General features: G+C 44.2%; 1 protein-coding gene across 3 annotated transcripts in view; it reads left to right on the top strand.

Annotated features, from left to right (window-relative positions):
* MAMDC2 (MAM domain containing 2) overlaps positions 1–14,369 on the top strand; it is a 74,679-nt gene that overhangs the window by 40,196 nt on the left and 20,114 nt on the right. For all 3 annotated transcript variants that reach the window (XM_033164247.1, XM_033164248.1, XM_033164249.1), the window contains 2 exons: positions 2,908–3,054; positions 7,884–8,149. In XM_033164247.1, coding sequence (XP_033020138.1) covers positions 2,908–3,054; positions 7,884–8,149 — 413 coding nt within the window. The remainder of the gene's footprint in view (positions 1–2,907; positions 3,055–7,883; positions 8,150–14,369) is intronic.

The raw sequence follows: 14,369 nt of genomic DNA, 5'->3' as shown, positions 1-14,369 counted from the left end.
ACAAGAAGCTACAGTTAGAACTGGATATGGAATAACTGATTGGTTCAAAATTGGGAAAGGGGTATGACCAGGCTGTATATTGTCTACCTGCTTATTTAACTTATATGCAGAATTCATCATGTGAAAGGCTGGACTGGATGAATCCCAAACCGGAATTAAGATTGCTGGAAGAACTAAGATCATGGCCACTGGTCCCATCACCTCCTGGCAAATAGAAGGGGAAGAAATGGAGGCAGTGAAAGTTTTTATGTATGGAAGTGAGAGCTGGACCATAAAGAAGGTTGATTGCTGAAGAATTGATGCTTTTGAATGATGGTGCTTGAGGAGACTCTTGAGAGTCCCATGGACTGCAAGAAGATCAAACCTATCCATTCTGAAGGAAATCAGCCCTGAGTGCTCACTGGAAGGACTGATCCTGAAGCTGAGGCTCCAGTACTTTGGCCACCTCACGAGAAGAGAAGACTCCCTGGAAAAGACCCTGATGTTGGGAAAGATTGAGGGCACAAGGAGAAGGAGACGACAGAATACGAGATGGTTGGACAGTGTTCTCAAGGCTACCAACATGAGTCTGAACAAACTGCGGGAGGCAGTGAAAGACAGGCATGCCTGGCGTGCTCTGGTCCATGGGGTCACGAAGAGTCTGATACGACTGAACAACAAAACCCTTGTTTTTTAACCAGACTGCATATAGGGACTTTCTTATTACATGATTTGTAAAATCTCTGTGGACTCTTGCCTTGTCATAACATAGGTAAGCATGCCAACCAAAATGATTGTTAAAGCCCTCTAGGTCTAGTATGTCATTGTTTTTCAATACTATCCATTCCTTAATCCAAGATAGGCATGCGGCTTCATGATACAACTCTTAAGTTTGGCAGTGTAAAACCTCCTCTTTCTCTGCTATCTGTCAATAATTTATAACTTATTATCGACCTCTTGCCCTGCCAAATAAATCTTGTTATCTTTCTGGCAGGTCTTAAAATGTTTTATACTGCCCACTACTGGGATGGCTTGGAATAGAAAAAGCATTTTTGGCAACATTCATTTTTATTGTGGAGATGCTACCCCAGAATTATAATTTTAACCTGTCCCACATTTCCAAGTTTCTTTTAATCTCCTTCCAGAATGGTAGATAGTTGTCTTTATATAAATTTATGTTCTTTGCTGATATCCAGATTCCTAGATATTTGATTCTTTCACAAATTGTCAGTCCTGTAAGTTGTTGCGGTTCTCTTCTATCCTCCTCCCTCACATTTTTGACTAACGTTCTGTTTTTTTCTTTATTTAGTTTGAAGCCTGTGACTAGCCCAAATTCTGTAATCTTCTCTATCACTATTGGCATACTTTCTTTTGGGTTTTCTGTTGTTACAGTCAGGTTGTCAGCAAAGACTTTTACTTTGAAGGTCTTATTTCTGACAACTATACCTCTTATGTTCTTTTCTTTTCTGATGTTCGTCTTCAGAATTTCCAACACCAAAATAAATAGCAGTGGGGATAAAGGGTACCCCTGTCTTGTACCTCTCTTAATATTACAGTTTTCTGTTAGATTGTTATTTATAACTAGTTTAGCTCTTTGTTGTGAATATATTGCATTTATAACTTTATAGAAATTCTCTCCCACTCCTATCATCTCCAGTGTTTTTTTCATAAACCTCCAGGAAACGTTGTCGAATGCCTTCTCAGCATCAATAAACAACAATGCTGCCTGTTTTTGGTTTCTCACTTCTAGATATTTTAGAGCAGGGGTAGTCAACCTTTTTATACCTACCACCCATTAATGCATCTTTCTTGATGGTAAAATTTCCTTACTGCCCACCAGGGCTTGATGGAAGGAGGATTCAGCTTGTTGCATAGAATCCCCTACCGCCCACCTAGAATCCTAAAATGCCCACTAGTGGGCAGTAGGGACCAGGTTGACAACCCCTGCTTTAGAGCATCTATCACACTTGTGGGCTTATAGCCGAATAAAGTATTATCTATCTATCTAGCATCTATCACATATCTTATATTATTTTTCATGTGGCGCCCTGGGAGAAATACTGCTTGAACCTCATGGACATACTCTTTTAATGTGTGTTTCAATCTATTTGCTAGTATGTCTGCAAATATTTTGTAATCATCAAGGAGAGATATAGGTTGGTAATTCTTAACTGATGTTGGATCTGTTCCCTTAGGGAAATATTGATTTACATATGTGTTTTTTATATGTTAGAGGGCTGTCACATTGAAAACTTTAAATTACTATCATATATCTTTAAAATGGAGCAACAGCACAAAAATGGATCTATTTAAGCATGACATCTTGAAGTTTTCATTCTTTTTAATATAAAAAATGACCCATAAAAATAAATAACATACTTAAAAGAAATAATTTGTCATACAGATGTGAGAGGTTTGTATCCGCTTGAGTTTTGCCATATTTTTTAGAGCAGGTATTCATTCTGTCCAGTGTGTAGAGACAGACTTCCATAGGTTCACTGGCTCCATAGGTTCCTGCTTCTGTGATTTCCTGTTTCCATGGGTACACAAGGACATGGGCAGGCAATGGGACCTTAGGTGAAATAGGAGGTCTGGACACATCTCCCAAGAGCCTCCCTTCTTACTTACTTGTTCACACAATTTGCACTGATGACCTGAGTGGGAAGGCTGCATGGAAGCCATGCACAGACCTCCCCCCCCCCCCGTTGGCACTGTTGCATGGCTTCCACATATGCACAGGTGGGTGCAGAGGCAACATTTAACCCAAAGAGAGCCTTGGATAATATGCACAGCTGCCATTAATGAACAAAAAAACAACATTGATTGTTGCCTTGATGTATTGTTTTTCTAATGCTTGTATTACTCTGTGTACGCTTGCTTACCATGCAAATTCATTTTATTTCTTTGTTTCTCCTAATTACATTTTAGAAATTTCCTTCAGTCCTTCACAGGCAAGTTGCAGTTTTGAGGAGGATCTGTGTAATTTTTATCAGGATCACAAGGATGGCCCTGGCTGGAGCAGGGTCAAAGTAAAGCCTAATGCATACAGGCCAGGAGACCATACTACTGGCATGGGTAAGTGACAAATCCTCTTAACCTGAAGAACAAGCAGAACATACAAATGAAGTTCCTCAATGTTCTGAACCCAATCACACATTACCATGCATGCTTTGTGGGAATTCTGGAACTCCCAGCAATTTTTCCAAACTATTTTTCTTAGGTTGGCACAAAGAATAGACAACAGAAGCCCATGAAACAAAAGCCAGAGCACCAAAACAGGCAGCACTATATTCTGCTGAAATGCCTTATGGGGGAAAATAGAAGCTGGTCTAAATAGGAAGGGACAGGGGATCTAGTGCTACTGTTGTTGTTGTTTAGTCATGTCCAACTCTTCGTGACCCCATGAACCAGAGCACGCCAGGCACTCCTGTCTTCCACTGCCTCCCGCAGTTTGGTCAGACTCATGTTGGTAGTTTCGAGAACAATGTTCAACCATCTCATCCTCTGTCATCCCCTTCTCCTTGTGCCCTCCATCTTTCCCAACATCAGGGTCTTTTCCAGGGAGTCTTCTCTTCTCATGAGGTGGCCAAAGTACTGGAGCCTCAACTTCAGGATCTGTCCTTCCAGTGAACACTCAGGGCTTATTTCTTTAAGAATGGATAGGTTTGATCTTCTTGCAGTCCATGGGACTCTTAAGAGGTGCCTGGCCCTGAGAAACACACCCGGGGCTGAGCGGGGCGTGGTCAGCAGTCCCAGGCAACAGTGGTGGGTCCAGCGAAGCAACTAAGTCCTGGGACAGGGCGGCGGCAGAGTCAGGTAACAGTCTGTGGGTCTAGCCGGGTAGTCAGAGGTCAGGAACATGCCAGGGGTTCATCCAAGAAGCAGGGTCAAAGTCCAGCCCAAGGTTCAGCAGTCCAACAGGGGGTCAGTCCGGCAGGGAGAAAGGCAGGAAGCAGGGCAAGGTACAGGTCAGGCATAGGCACAAGGACACATGCAGGCACACAGTAGCAACTGTGTTGCTCACGCAACTTGGGGCTGGGGCTGGCCGGCTTTTATCTGCCCCGAGGCATAGGGCAGCCCCGATCCTCCGGTGACTCGCCTCTCCTTCTGCCTGGAGGCAAGCACTCCTCCTGCAGGAACTCAGTTCCCTTCGCCTCTCTGCCCCGAGCCTCTGCAGCTCAGGAGAGGCTGGTGGGTTACCGGACCCAGGGGCCGCCTCAGCTTCCTCTGACGGGGCTGAGAGTGGGGCACCTGCAGGCAAGGGGTCCTCCATCCCGTCAGGAGACAGAGCAGACTCAGCAGATGCCTGCACCTTAGGATCCAGCACAGGTGAGGACCCTTCAGGCTCAAGCCCTGGCCCTGGCTCTGCTGGTTCTGGAGGCGGGGAATCCTGTGCAGGCTGGGATCCCTCAGGTTCAGCATCCGAGTCTGAATCCCAGGCCATCACAAGTCTCCTCCAGCACCATAATTCAAAAGCATCGATTCTTTGCAAATCAGCCTTCATGGTCCAGCTCTCACTTCCATTCATCACTACTGGGAAAAACGTAGCTTTAACTATATGGACCTTTGTCGGCAAAGTGATGTCTCTGCTTTTTAAGATGCTGTCTAGGTTTGTCATTGCTTTCCTCCCAAGAAGCAGGCGTCTTTTAATTTCGTGACTGCTGTCACCATCTGCAGTGATCATGGAACCCAAGAAAGTAAAATCTCTCACTGCCTCCATTTCTTCCCCTTCTATTTGCCAGGAGGTGATGGGACCAGTGGCCATGATCTTAGTTTTTTTTGATGTTGAGCTTCAGACCATATTTTGCGCTCTCCTCTTTCACCCTCATTAAAAGGTTCTTTAATTCCTCCTCACTTTGTGCCATCAAGGTTGTGTCATCAGCCTATCTGAGGTTGTTGATATTTCTTCCGGCAATCTTAATTCCGGTTTGGGATTCATCCAGTGCAGCCTTTCTCATGATGAATTCTGCATATAAGTTAAATAAGCAGGGAGACAATATAGAGCCTTGTCATACTCCTTTCCCAATTTTGAACCAATCGGTTATTCTCCTTACAGCGCTACTGTAAGTCTGTACAAAAACAATTGCAGGGGATTAAGGCAGTGTTTTTCAACCACTGTTCCGCGGCACACTAGTGTGCCGCAAGATGTTGCCTGGTGTGCCGTGGGAAAAATTGAAAAATTCGAAAGATTTTAAAAAAAACAGCCAAACAGACCCAGGTTGCGCACTGAATAAAGTATTTTATAATTTTTCATATTTCTGTTTACTTACTATTTCATAATAAAGTAATTATAAAATACTTTCTTTGTGTTTATTTGATTCCTATTCAAGAGAATTACTTTATATATAGTCAATATAGGCACAGAGTTAAATTTTTTAACATTTTCTAATGGTGGTGTGCCTCGTGATTTTTTCCAGAAACAAGTGTGCCTTTGCCCAAAAAAGGTTGAAAAACACTGGATTAAGGTACTGGGAAGCTGGTGGGATGGCTCGGTTTGCACCTGTGGGAACTGTCTTCAGCTGTGGAGCTCACTGCCCAGCCTCAGAAACGCAATTCTGTCTCAGTTTAATGTTTCTCAGTTACAGGGTACTTTTTAGGGGTTTGGGAAACACTGGACATTCCTCCAAAGAAGAATGGGTAATGAAAGTGTGGGACACATGATAAATTGCAGATATTGCAGATACAGTGGTGCCTTGCAAGACGAAATTAATTCATTCCGCAAGTCTTTTCATCTTGCGAAGCACGGTTTCCCATAGGAATGCATTAAAATTTAATTAATGCGTTCCTATGGGGGGGGGGAAGTCCGGGGGAGCCAGGGGAGACGGGAGCCCGAGAAGCTGGAGCGGGATACAGTACCTTTCTTTGAAGAAGCCTGTCCGTGGAGGAAACGGGGCACCGTCCTAAGTGCTTGTATCGCCCCCCCCTTTCCACGGTGAAAGGGAAAGTGCCTTTTGGGGAAAAAATGAGTGCCTTTTGGGGAAAAAACGCTGCGCAGCGCTGCGCTGATCGGCCGGTGCCCCTTCCGACCGGCGCTGCGCCGCACCGCGCCGCGTTTTAAGGCTGCAGCGCTGCTGTTTGCCTGCTGCAGCCTTAAAACGCAGCGCAACACCGGTCGGAAGGGGCGCTGGCTGATCGCGCCCACCATCTTGGGTCCACCGCGTCCTGACCGGGTTCGGGAGCCGAAGGTAAGGAGGGAAGGGCGGCGGAGCTGTGCCTGAGGGAGCACCCTGCTTCTCCCTCCTGAGCCGCCGCCGCCACATCCCCTCAGGCTGCATCCCCTCAGGCTCCCTCCGAGAGCCGCACTTACAGCTGGCTTACAGTGGTACCGCGCAAGACGAATACCTCGTCTTGCGAAGCACGGCCATAGAGAAATTCGTCTTGCGAGTCAACTAAAAAATTGCAAAACCCTTTTGTCTTGCGAGTTTTTCGTTGTGCGAGGCATTCGTCTTGTGGGGTACCACTGTATTGAATACACTGCAGATGAGTAAACTCAAGTTTGGAAACCAATAATATAACAAATAATATGATACACATAATAAGTTTTTACTTACCTGAAAGGCAAAAACAGGATCAGCGATTTACTATGGAGAAACACCTAAAAACTGTTTCTGGGCAGCTGGAGAAGATGACACACATGGGCTGAGGTTTGAATAGCTATTATATTTAAAGTGACTAAAAGCTGTTTTTGTGTGTGTGCTTGGCTTTCGTGACCCGTCAGTTTTCTGAGAAGAGAATCAGTTTTCACATGGTGGTGAATGGAATCAAGATCAAGTGATAAATGCAATTCCTTGGTATTCTAAAGTTGCTTTAGGTCCAAAATCCCCTGTTGCCAGCTATTTCATTAAAAGCTTAGTAAATGAAGTACCGGTACTATTTAAGAACTGTCAGAAATAGCATTTCCCCTGACTTTATTCCAATCTACGTGTGTGTGCATATGCCTGCCATTTTGGTATTATACTTCATGTATCTGGTGAAGTGGGTATTTATTATCTTCCATAATAAATGCTATGGTATTTAAGGTGCCATGAGAATCTTTGTTACTTTACCTCAGAATAGCTTTTATGGTAAAAATGAATTTTACCAAACTACTTCAGATACAGACTGACTTAACCTACAGTATGTACTCACCTGGGAATAAGCCTCATTGAACTCAATGGGTGTTACTCACTTCTGAATAGGATTGCACTGTCAATCTGGTGAGCAGTGAAGTATGGTCAGTGACACAGCAACATGATATAAACTATAGTGGTACCTTTGGTTGCGTACTTAAATCATTCTGGAGGTCCGTTCTTAACCTGAAACTGTTCTTAACCTGAAGCACCGCTTTAGCTAATGGGGCCTCCCGCTGCCGCTGCGCCGCCAGAGCACGATTTCTGTTCTTATCCTGAAGCGTTATTTCTGGGTTAGCGGAGTCTGTAACCTGAAGCATCTGTAACCTGAGGTACCACTGTACTGCTGTGTATAATTCAGTATCCAACAATGTGTTGAATAGAGCTTTAATATCTTCTGAGGAGCTGCTTGGGGGAAATGTGTTGTGTGATTTAGTGCCACGTCTGTAGTCAGGGAGGGATGGCCTTGGAGCCGAGTCAGCTGCCACCTGAACTGGTGAAGGCAGGGCTGCCTGCAGACAAAGAAGTTCTCTCATTGTAAAATTGAAATGTATTGATCTTCAATGACACCTGGTAGTTGGCTAAATGCAATTTAGGTGAGAACTTATTTGGGAGATTTTCTTTCAGTCATTTAGAAACATGGTGTTATATAATCAGTAATGGTTATAACTTGCAACTTTGCCAGCGGAAATTTTCTGTAACTCTAGAATCCAATGAAATGCCTAAAAGTGTCCTAAAATGAGGTGATGGAAAGAGATGGCTAGAACTGTTTTTTAATATTGCCTTGTTTTGCAGGTTACTACTTGCTAGCGAATACAAAGTTTACATCACAACCTGGGTACATTGGCCGTTTGTACAGCACTACTTTGCCAGGAAATTTACAGTATTGTCTGCGGTTTTATTATGCCTTATATGGATTTTTCAAAATGACTGATGCCCTGGCTGTTTACATCTTTGAAGAGAACCATGTGGTACAAGAGAAAATCTGGTCTGTCTTGGAAACTCCCAGAGGAGTCTGGACGCAAGTGGAGATCAGCTTCAAAAAGCCCATGCCTGCCAAGGTAATGGCCAGTAATTCCTGTATGTCAGATTGCAGGGTCCCAGAGTAAGGCATGGTACTCCAAGCAAGAGACAGATATTTCCCCCCTTCTATTATTTTCCAGTGAAACTTCCCTGACAGATGGGAATGTGATCACAAAATAAAGATTTAGCTACTAAATGGGTTGAGCAGCCATTGGTTCTAAAGGCAATTTCCCAATTAATCAAACCAAAATTAGATATTTAAATTGGACACAATATGAGCACCTCTCCCAGGAAAGAGAGGCACCAGCCACTACCTATTTGCTATAGGGTTCACCTCAATTTAAACTTTCCTATTGCGAACCCTACAACTGAGGTTAAGAAAAGAAAGGAGCCAATAATGGACAATATAATTTTGCCTAGTCGTGTGACAACCTTATTGTGTTTGGCTGCTGAAAGCCTGGATAGGGGGCTGCCATTATTTACTTGTGGAATAATTGAGCACTGCTAAGTCTCCATTAACACAAGCATTTCTGGTGGGGGTGGTGATGTGCTGCACTCTCTGCAAATTGTTTGTCTATTACATGAAATAAGGCTAATAATAACAATCATAATCATAATTTACTATCTATACCCCACCCACCTGGCTGGGTTTCCAAAGCCACTCTGAGTGGCTCCCAACAGAATAATAATAAAAATAAAAATAAAGCAACATCAAACTTTAAAAGCTTCCCTAAACAGAGCTGTCTTCAGATGTCTTCTAAAAGTCATATAGTTGTTTATTTCCTTGACATCTGATGGGAGGATGTTCCACAAAGAGGGCGCCACTATTGAAAAGGCCCTCTGCCCGGTTCCCTGTAACTTGGCTTCTCGTAGTGAGGGAACTGCCAGAAGGCCCTCAGCGCTGGACCTCAGCGTCCAGGCTGAGCAATGGGGTGGAGATGCTTCTTCAGGTATACTGGGCCGAGGCCATTTAGGGCTTTAAAGGTCAGCGCCAACACTTTTAATTGTGCTCAGAAACATACTGGGAGCTAATGTAGGCCTTTCAGGACCGGTGTTATGTGGTCTCGGTGGCCACTGTCAGTCACCAGTCTAGCTGTCGCAATCTGGATTAGTTGTAGTTTCTGGGTCACCTTCAAAGGTAGCCCCACGTAGAGCGCATTGCAGTAGTCCAAGCAAGAGATAACTAGAGTATGCACCACTCTGGAGAGACAGTCTGTGGGCACGGAGGGTCTCAGCCTGCGTACCAGATGGAGCTGGTAGACAGCTGCCCTGGACACAGAATTAACCTGCACCTCCATGGATAGCTGTGAGTCCAAAATGACTCCCAGGCTGCACACCTGGTCCTTCAGGGGCATGGTTATGCCATTCAGAACCAGGGAGTCCTTCACACCTGCCTGCCCCCAGGCCCCCCAAAACAGTACTTTTGCCTTGTCAGGATTGAACTTCAATCTGTTAGCTGCTATCCATCTTCCAACTGCCTCCAGACACTCACACAGGACCTTCACCGCCTTCACTGATTCTGATTTAAGAGAGCTGGGTATCATCCGCATACTGATGAACACCCAGCTCAAAACCCCTGATGATCTCTCCCAGTGGCTTGATATCTATCTATCTATATATATAAATGCTCCCATTGTGTGCGCGCACGACACCACCTTGCTCCGTAACCACTGGACCAAATCTCATCAAATTAGGACGAAGTGTAACTAGACCATCAAGGAAGGATCTGGCATAATAGAAATTAAAACAAACCACACCTGTCATGCCTAAAATAAAGGAGAAAGGTTGAAAGTGGCGTGCCTATTATACCTCACCAGCAAAAGGAATGAAGACTACAACAGCATCCAATAGAAAGGCGGATTGCCTGTTGATGTCATCAGACCTGCACCCCCAGTGCCCTCACTTAAAAATGGCCGCTGCACACTCACAGGCATTTTAAAATTTCCCAAGTCCTCACCTAAAATGGCCGCCACAGCTTCGCATGTTCCACACACATTTTATAACTGCCATCTGTAAGCACCCAAGGACTTTCTGACACAAACTGCTTAGTGGAAAAGTGGAAAAAAGACATAGTAGGAGGCAGGGCAGTTGCGGAAGAGAGGGAGGAGGGAAAAAATGCAGGAGCGAAATAAGCCCAAGGCTGCCTGAGAGGTCGCAGTGAGTAAGACTGCCTCTGAGGGGATTTTGTCGTTGGGATGCGTAATTTTGGGACTGGGGTGGGGGAGAATGCTCTTTTTATTGGCGTAGAGCATGTGGCCAGTTAATTTTGTGTGTGGGGGTCTTTGTGTGTGTGTGGGGGGGTGCTTTTTACAGTAAAAAGACCACAGCAAGGCCCGCAGTAGGCCTCCATAAGGTGCCCAGTGCCCTCACCTAAAATGGCCGCTGCAGCTTCGCAGGTTCCACACACACAGTCCCAAGTGATCAATACCACCGACCAATGTGTTTTTTAAATGTAAAATGCATCTCTGGGTTATTTGTGGGGCATAGGAATTCGTTCATTCACATGGTCTGAGGAACAGTGGACCGGCCCATGGCTGAAAAAGGTTGCTGACCCCTGCTCTAAAGGGACAGGGAAGAACGAAAACAGGAGCTTCCAGAATACTTTCGGGGCCAGAATTTAAAAAAGCAAAAAGCCCAAGCTAGTAGATGTTAAAAAGCATGGGGGAGAGAAATGAGCCCTGAGGCACCCACAAGTGAGAGCCCAGATGTCTGATCACTCATCCCCCAACACCACTTTCTGAACACGACCCAGGAGGAAGGAGCGGAAGCACTGTATAACAGTGCCCCCAGCTCCCAGCCCCTCCAGACGGTCCAGAAGGATGTTATGGTCGATGGTATCAAAAGCCGCTGAGAGATCCAGCAGAACTAGGAAACAGCTCTCACCTTTGTCCCTAGCATGCCAGAGATCATCGACCAGCATGACCAAAGAAGTTTCAGTCCCATGATGAGGCCTGAATCCTGATTGGAAGGGATCCAAATGGTCTGCATCCTCCAGGCATTCCTGGAATTGTTCAGCAACCACCCACTCAATCACCTTGCCCAAGAATGGAAGATTTGAGACTGGGCAATATTTGGCCACATTGACCGGGTCTAAAGATGGTTTTTAAAGAAGTGGTTTAATAACTGCCCCTTTCAGCGGATCTGGGAAGACTCCCTCGCAGAGGGAAGCATTCACCACCCCGCGGAGCCCATCGCCCAGCCCTTCCTGGCTCGCTTTTATAAGCCAGGATGGGCAAGGATCAAGGAGAGAGGCGGTCAGTTTCACTTGTCCAAGCAGCCTGTCCACATCCTCAACTTGACTAGACAGGGCTCTAGCACTCTCCTGCCCTAGCCCTGCTCTTTCCGAATCTGAGCGACTTTATCTGCAAAAAAACTGCAAAGATCTGACAATACCATTAGCCACTTTAAAGCATTTTTGGTTCAAGGCCAGCTAACAGACAAGTAGGTGCAACATGAACAGTTTTTGATGAGCTATGGGAACTACTACCGATGATGAGAGGTGTTATCTGCTTTGATACAGGTGCTTTGCAGAATGGGAGAGGTAGGAGAGATCCTGCCTCTGTGTAGCTGTGGCTGCTCATGTGTGTATATATCTATGTGCTGTCCCCATGTATGAAAGTTGTCAGGAGTAGGGTATGACTTACATATCAAAATCATGTGAGGTGTACAAAGTATGTTTCTGCTTTAGCCCTCCATATTCCTTACCACTATTTCTACCTATTTCCATGTTCTAGATTTGCTCTTCTCAGAAGAAGTATTGCCTCAAGGTCATTTTATTATTAGGAGTAGAGTAGGAGTGGTATCCTCGTCACATCTTTATGATTTCCTCAACTAAACAAGTTAGTACCAAGGTAGTGTGAGTTTCATTCTGTTTGCTAGAAATATAAATAGCGCACCCCCTTTCTCTTTCTCTCTCCTTTTTTTGGGGGGGGGAAAGCTAAAATATTACAATAGGAAAAGTGAACTAAATATGCAAGCATTAAATAGTAACTTGGATAAGTGGTAGCACTTCTTGAAAACATTTAGGGGTTATAGTGGATGGCAATATAACAGTATAATGCTATGTTGAAAGACCAATTGCATATTAGGTGACATTAACAGGAGACTCATTTTCATTATTGCTACTAATAATACTAAATAATGTAACACCATGTATGTACACAGTGCTTTGCAAAGTCAATAGGGAAGGTCCCTGACTCAAGGGGGTCACAGTCTATAGTGCAATCTTCTTCTTCTATCACTCATAGCTGAGCAAGATTGTCTTCCATAAACACGGTCTTAACATTGAGTCCGTAAGTGACTGTGGAAGCCAATTCTGGATCCACATGTCCTTCCACAGTGGGACATAGGTTTCTGGATGGGAGTTGACCACAATGAGGGTTTGCCAAATATGCCTTCCTCTTAGCTTGTTTCTCCTTTTTGCTCTGACTTCAAGCATCTTCAAAGTCCATGACGCCTTTGGTAAAGGCTGTTCTCCAATTGGAGCGCTTGCAGGCCAGTGTTTCCCAGTTATATATAGTGCAATATAGGAGACATTACAAAAGAGGAGACAAAGGGTCCATACAAGTAAGATCACACCTTGAGTGCTGTGTACACAATAATATGTTACCAGCAAAGGGCGGTGAATGATTGTGGTTGCAAAACTTTTACATTGAATGAAGAACATGTAGAATTTATAATTTAGTGCACAGCATTTTCTTACAGGTCCCATTTGTAATCTCAATGGAAGCTTGATGAAAATCAGTTGGTATTTTCCAGTTCTCCAGTTTTATTCCTTCTCATGAATCTTCATGCCTAGCACTTGTTTGAGCTGGCCTGTGGTTGATTTATGTTGATTTTTCCTGGTTGTCTATGGAAATAGTAAATAGTCTATACAGCCAAGTTGTATTTTGGCCATCCTTGAATGTCAAATAGAGTAAGAGAATCAGATCTTTCCGTTCCATCCTTTTTAGAGCCTTCCTGGTTACATAACTTTTTTAGTTGGAAAAACCTAAAGCATTTTAGCAACTTATTTTACTCCATGCTCCTCCACACTGTAAAGAGTACATCATGCAAATATTAAATGAAGTCCATACTTTAGCTTTTGGTCAGCATTTTGTGAGCATATTTGTTGTCAGAGTCAAAACTGTGTAATGGATGAATGAAAGAACTCTTGTTTCTGAGGCTGTGTAGGGTTTTCCAAGATATGTTTGAATTAGCTGTTTCAGTCAGTTACTGGCTGGAGTATTTTGTACAGGAAAAGTAGCAAGTGGGCCATGGATACAAAATGTGATTGGCCATCTCAGAAAACTCTTGTGTGAGTTTAACCAGATAAGCGATAAATCAATAAAGATTTTTAACAGTAAATACAGCTAACAGTTCACTCTCTGTCCATTAACAAAGTAAGGACTTAATGGGGTGGGGAATCACCAGTCCTGAAGTTTGAGATGTTTTTCGGTTGCTTCATTCAGCTGTGGTGGTGGTTGTTGTTGTTGTTGTTGTTGTTGTTGTTGTTGTTGTTGTTGTTGTTGTTGTAGAGTCGTTCCTCTATGATGTGTTGGTTTGGTTGTTCTTGGTCTGGATTCTTGTGCTGATTCTTTGGCGGAATGATTCTGTGCGTGGCGGTAGTCGGTTGTATTGATGCACATTGTTGTGTTGCTTCTGTTGTCTCCCTTTCTTTCCTACTGTCGTCCAATTGTTTGTTGTTGTTTCATTGCCGTGGTCATGGCTGTCGCTTGGTGGGTCTTCTTCTTGCCATTCTGGTGGAAGGTCGAATCCGAGGTCTTTCAGTAGTTGCTGGGCTTCAGGTATGTTGGTAACCATGTATTGTGTAGTGTCGGTTGTTGCAATGAAGTGGAAGGGGAAGCCCCATCGGTATTTGATCTTTGCTTGTTGGAGACGCTGGGTGCATGGGCGTAGGCTTTTCCTCCGATTTAGTGTGTCCTGGGATAAATCCTGTAAGACCTATATGTGGTTGTTTTCATATAGGAGGTCGGTTGAACTTCTGAGTTTGTTCCATATCTCTTCCTTCTTTTTGTAGCATGCGAAGCACACAATGATATCTCTTGGGGGTGTGTGTTGGTTTTCAGCTTAGCTCTAAGGGCTCTGTGTGCCCTTTCCAGGTCATATGTCTTGAGTGTCAGATCTGGGATTTTGTCTTTCAGCCAGCTTACAATTAGGTCTGCTGTGCTTTTCTCCTCTGCATTTTCAGGGAAATTGCGAAAGCAGATGTTGCATCTTCTACTTTGGTCTTCGAGGTCTGCTTGTTTGATTCTCATT

Source organism: Lacerta agilis, chromosome 11 (genome assembly GCF_009819535.1).
Source record: "Lacerta agilis isolate rLacAgi1 chromosome 11, rLacAgi1.pri, whole genome shotgun sequence".
Lineage (NCBI taxonomy): Eukaryota > Metazoa > Chordata > Lepidosauria > Squamata > Lacertidae > Lacerta > Lacerta agilis.
Note: the sequence above shows the minus strand (reverse complement) of the source record. Positions and strands in the feature narration are given on the sequence as shown.